This window comes from Rhinatrema bivittatum, chromosome 1, assembly GCF_901001135.1.
Source record: "Rhinatrema bivittatum chromosome 1, aRhiBiv1.1, whole genome shotgun sequence".
In the NCBI taxonomy this organism is placed as follows: domain Eukaryota; kingdom Metazoa; phylum Chordata; class Amphibia; order Gymnophiona; family Rhinatrematidae; genus Rhinatrema; species Rhinatrema bivittatum.
Window position 1 is genome coordinate 271276689 of NC_042615.1, and position 5516 is coordinate 271282204.

At 49.7% G+C, this 5516-nt stretch overlaps 1 protein-coding gene across 1 annotated transcript; it reads left to right on the top strand.

The window, feature by feature from the left end:
* The first annotated feature begins 531 nt into the window (after positions 1-531).
* LOC115094530 (homeobox protein not2-like) lies at positions 532-4748 on the top strand. The gene is made up of 3 exons (XM_029607676.1): positions 532-814; positions 2320-2513; positions 4593-4748. The coding sequence occupies exons 1-3, from the start codon at positions 532-534 to the stop codon at positions 4746-4748; spliced, it is 633 nt and encodes a 210-aa protein (XP_029463536.1).
* Positions 4749-5516: the final 768 nt, after the last annotated feature.

Below are 5516 nucleotides of genomic sequence, written 5' to 3' on the forward strand. Positions count from 1 at the left end.
CCCTGCTTCTCGGCGCCCCTCACGGATCGGTGGAGCTGCATCGCAGCCTTTTCGCAGCCCTTTCAGTCCGCGACGGATTTTTACAGCGCCAGAAAGGGCCCCGGGAGAAGGGACACCTGGTTTACAGGAGGGAAAGAGATCCGCTCCCCCCCCCCCCCCCCCCCAGGGAACTGGTTCTAATGGGCAACAAAACGTACAAGCAAATCAATAAACAACAACAACAACAAAAAATAATAATAATTTAACAACAGAAAATAATAAGTGGAAAAAAAAAAACCAAACCAAAACCCAACAACCTACTAACTAATAGGATTTGGGTTGGGATTTTGTGCAGTCGGGCGATCTCTCTTGCCACTCGGCCCCCCCCCCTCTGCACCTTGTCCCCTCCCAGCCCGGCCTGCTTTGCATACTAATACCTTATTTACACTTCACAGCGTGCAGCCTCGCATAAAGCCCCCTTCTGCCTGCCGCCTCCCCCACCCCCCCGGCCGGCAGAGACACCTCCAGGTTACCAGGGCTGCCCCCCACGCCATGCTCCAGCCTCCGTCCTTCCAGCGGCCCTGGCCCGCCGCCTCCTGCCCCCGGCCGCCCAAGGCGGCCTTCAGCATCGAGGCCATCCTCGCCAAGCCGCCGCCGCTCCCCAGGTGCTCCGCCAAGGCGCCGCCGGGCTACGCCTGGGGCTTCCTGCCCTGCCCGCCCGTGTACGTGTACAGGAGCGCGCCGCCCCCGGCCCAGCAGCAGCAGCAGCAGCAGCAGCTCCTCTGGCTGCAGGGGCCAGGCTGCCGGTGCCCGGACGCCGGCTGCACACGGCAAGGTAAGGGGTGAGCTTCCCCCCCCCCCCCCCCCCGATGCTGCAGAGGAAACCATCCGGGGGTATGGAAGGGGAGGGGGCACAACAAGATAATAATAATAGGGAGAGGGAAAAACAAACCCCAAGCAGCCGATCTCATGTTACTGCCTTCGGTCCAGGCTTCCATCGGCTCCCCAAAGTTACGGCCACTGATCATTTTTATTCGGTTAAGCCTGGCAGTTTCGACCCAGAGCCCCCCCACCCCCGTCTGCATTCCGGGCTTCCTTCTCCTCGGGATTGTTGGGTGACGCTAAACTTTTCTTACTGCTAGTTTAATCCAACTTTTGGAGTTGCCTTTACCGTTCCGTAGGGTTTGGGTTTGCTGAAAGGTGCTGGGATGTTTAATGACAAATGATCACCCCCAGGAAAGATCTGCAAGAATTTCCCATCTGCAGAGAGTTGGTTGGCTGAGTTTGTGATTGTTATTAGTGCCACAACTACTACGGTACTTAGCGGCTTTTGCTTTTCTTGCTTTTATGCCTTTATCTTATTACTTTCTGTTCTGTCGTTAGGGGATTCTCATAAAAAAGGATTTTTTTTTTAAATATTTGATATTATTCTGGTAAAAGCGAACGATTTTTTAAAGTAGCACTCGGATATCCCCCGTCTTGCGCTTACAAAAAGTACAACTTTTTCTCTGTTTGGGGGGGTGTTTTGTTTCAGCACCTTGAACTCGGTACTGTAAATTTAGCGACTTTCCTATATAGTGGGCGAGATCTCTGCCAATCTTGCAGAAAAATGAAAGCGCCATCGGTCTGGATGCTGTGCAGCTCGGACCCGCGTTGATTTTAACTCTGTGCGTAAATTTTTGCACACCTCCCAAATCTAGTACAGAAAACCGCCTTTTGCCAGTTATCGCCACCGTGCTCGCTGCATTTTATTTTCTGTGGGTTTGATCTGCAAGAAGCAAACGAATGGGGCGAAGGGGAGAAGCCTTCTGCGGCAGGAGAAAGCAGATCTGGGCTGCAGGCACCCTTAGGGCCGTTGCTGTTGTCCGCCCCTCGCCAAGTGCTCACACGGGGGTTGCTGTCCAGTTACCGTTTTCGGACTCCTGTAGCGCTCATTTCTGGTATTCGCATGAAGAGGGAGGTGGGCCGAAACCAAGGACTGGAGTTCAGGTTGCCCTGGAATTTGCTGGGGAAACCCTGTGATGGGTCTGCGCTGCTCACTGTTGCTTTTAGTAATTAATTGGGGTTTTAGCTGGAGTTTTGTTAATGATAGTTATTTTACTTTCTGATTGTTTTTTATGACTTCTAATTTTTACGCATTGCAATTATATTATTTATCTGTACAGAATAGGATTAGTTAATGCGATGTCTATTTGCGTTATTTTTTTTTTTTTTATGTGGATCCTGAGCTAGTTTTATGACTATTGGATGCATGCATTAGGGTTGCATTTCTGAGGTATTTGTTATTAGAACGATGGTATGGAAATTAAATGAATGAAAAGTCTGTTCTCTCTCCTCCAGAGCCGCAGAGGTCGCCCTGCAGAGCTGCTCCTCCCCTCCCCTGGAGGGCTAGCGCCTGCAAGCTGAAGAGGGTGCGCACGGTCTTCACCCCCGAGCAGCTGGAGCGACTGGAGAAGGAGTTCCTCAAACAGCAGTACATGGTGGGCACCGAAAGGGTGGACCTGGCTGCCAACCTCAACCTCACCGAGACCCAGGTGAGCCAGAAACGTCAGAGAGCCGACGGTAGCCCTAATCACATGCCGTGAAGCTGCGGCCGTTTCCCGCTATCCGCCCACGTTACTTTGGCGCTGTATATTGGCATCACAGTGCCATAGCGCGTTCCGATGTGCGTTAGCACTGCGCACTCTTGCAGGTTCAGCAGCATCACATTCACTTGTGGCCGGCGTTCGCGCTTCACTGCCTTAATGAATGCTTCTTTCATGATTGCAGTGCAAAAGACTAAGGACGAGATGCCGGGAAGCAAATAATCTATCCGATTACGTGGTTCTAGTTGGGTTTTTTTTTTTTAAATACATCCTGTTTGTAATGTGAGCCGTAACAACGAGCAGAAGTGTTGCCATCCTGGACCTAGAGAGAATTAACTAGCTGGATAAGGACAAAGAGCTGTTCCTGTAAAACTCCTGGGAGACTGGGGCCACCCTCTTTTAACCCTGGCACCTGCCATTAATTGTATTGCACCCCAGCTTACTATTGTACTTTGCACTAGTCTGCTGCAGCCAGTATCGGTATGCTAGGAAAACAACAACAGGGAAATTAATAACGGAGCAGCCCCATAGCCTGGGTGCTTTTCGTAGGTTTCCTGAGAGGCTGGAATATGTCTGCTTTCATTCACAACTCTTGGTAAAATGTCCCCTCCCATGCTTAGACATAGACAACCAGCATGCAGTAGTTCTGCAAACTGCGGCCCTTCCTGTTTTCTTTCCCACCGGTAAATGTCAATAGCGGGGACCAGGGCCAGATCTGCAGCAGGAGACAGGAACTCTTGCCTTTAATTCCCCAGGCCCAGGAACAAGAGTGGATGAAAAGGGGGCCACAGGCTCGACCTTGGATGGCGCAGAACCAGTCAGCAGTGACATTACTGCAAGGTGGCCTTTCTTATTTGAGGATCTTGGTGGGAGGTGAGGGTGGATACTAGAAAGAGGAAACTTGACTATTTTGGTCCTTCTATTGAGAAGGTAAACTGAAATGTAGAACAGGTAAAAAATAATATATTTCCCCATCCGGGGGTCAGAATAGGAAGCAAGGACTGTGCTAAACCTGGCACGGGAGTTTCTTGCTCTAAGTGTATATGCTTCCAAATTTCTTCTATTTTGTATTCCATAGTATTTTATTTTTTTGTGGTTCACTAGGTTTTTTGTTTTTGCATCTGTTTCAGAACAGCCGTGCCCCCCTCTTCAGATTGACTGGTTGCATGATATATGTGGGGATGAAGACATGTGATTTTCTTCTGTGTCAGATACCCCTGAGCTGACTGCAAGCTCGAGTCAATCTCCTGCCCACAGCATTATTTTTTTTATTGAAGGCCTGCTGGGTACTACCCCCCCCCCCCCCTCCAATTGGCCAAGCTGTGCTGAGCATTTTACAACAACTTATCTTGTGCATATATACATAATTATAATAATTCTTTTTCATAGGGGGGGGGTCCTCCTTTATTTCATTTACAGATTTTTTGCACTCCCCTAAATTACAAATGCACCGAACCCTCCTTGCAGGTGGGATTTCTCTGAGCTCTTGCCACCTAGCCCCCTGGGGTTCTGCCTGGATGAAAGAATTGTAACAGATTGCCCTGTTAGTCTACTTGGATTTGTAGAATTAAGAGTCAACAAACAAATTGTGGGTGAGACCTTTCTCCTGTGAGACACTTTGGAGAGCTATCCTCTTTCCGACAAGGCAGTGAAGAAACAGTAAAGTTACACTGGATTTCAATAGTACAGCGTCATCTAAGACTCGGGCTGCCTGCATATACAATCACAGCTCAGTAAAGGGAAGGGGACAGGCTGAGACCCTGATGATTCTGTACTCTTTTAGATCCAGTTTAACTGTCTGTGCTGTTTCTTCACTCACCTGCTGTAAAAAGGATAACTCTGGAAAGCTTGTCACAGGCGTGTTAAGTTAGTCCAGTAAGAAGGCATCACCCATAACTTGTTTGTTGATCCTTAGTTCCACATATTAATAATATCTGCAAATGATTGCTCTAGTGAGACCGATTCAGCTGGCCAGGCTGCATGGCTAGCGATTGCTCACCTTTCTTGCTGTCTAATTTGCTTCCCTAGGTTAAAGTCTGGTTCCAGAATCGAAGAATTAAATGGAGGAAGCAGAGCCTGGAGCAGAAGAAAGCCAAGCTGTCCCAGTTTGGGGTTTTACAGCCGGTCCCATCCCCCAAAGGTCTGGACAGTGAGGAGGAGGAGCCTATAGAAGTGGAAACTTAGCAGATGTGTCTTAGGGGTGATTTCTAACAAGATTTCCACTGGCGGTCACTCTCTCTGGGGGGGTTCAACAATCAGGACCAGTGACGGGGAGTGTTGGAGCCTCTCTCCCTCTCCCCTTCTTGGACGAGGGTGGACAGCCATGCCAGGGTGCTGAAGTCCCACAGGGTGAACATCCTCCACATTTTCCAATGCTTGGACCTAGAAGTGATCAGGAAAGACTGGGGCTTCCTGACCTGAGCAAGAGTGGCAATTGGAAGTTTAATCCTATGCGCAACGGAGGGAGCCGGGTCTGGCCCTAGGCTGCTGCCAGCTACGGCATTCACGACCGCAAGAGACCAGTGTGCAGGCAATTGAATGTGAAAGGAATCGGGACATGCATTTAGCCAGGGAGGGAGAAGTCTGGCTCTGAGTGTGTGTGTGTGTGTGTGTACACAGGCTACAGTCACCCTCTGCCTCTGATCTACCTTCTGCTGCTATCTGAGCACGCCGCTTCTAAACTAGGACCTCTCCAAAACAATTCTTTATAAGTTGGAACTTTTTGATTTTACTTGAATAAGCTGAAGGCACAAGAGACCAAAACAGAAGCCAGAGCTTGCAGAGAGAAAGGAGCTGGTTGGTGACACTGCAGGGCTATACCTCCCTCTCATGTATTCTTCCCTTTTTCGCTGTCTCTGGCTGAGCTGCCCTGGTGGGTACCTGGGGTGGTTCTTCCAGGTTTATGGAACTCTTTTATGGTACAGGGCATGCCTCGATATCTCACTGGGTGCA

What these genes read in the sequence shown, in the direction of transcription:
- LOC115094530 (XM_029607676.1), top strand. Translation starts at nt 532, where the DNA reads ATGCTCCAGCCTCCGTCCTTCCAGCGGCCCTGGCCCGCCGCCTCCTGC. An exon ending in CGCCGGCTGCACACGGCAAG is followed by an intron (nt 815 to 2,319) that starts GTAAGGGGTGAG and finishes TCTCTCCTCCAG; the next exon opens with AGCCGCAGAGGTCGCCCTGC. An exon ending in TCAACCTCACCGAGACCCAG is followed by an intron (nt 2,514 to 4,592) that starts GTGAGCCAGAAA and finishes TTGCTTCCCTAG; the next exon opens with GTTAAAGTCTGGTTCCAGAA.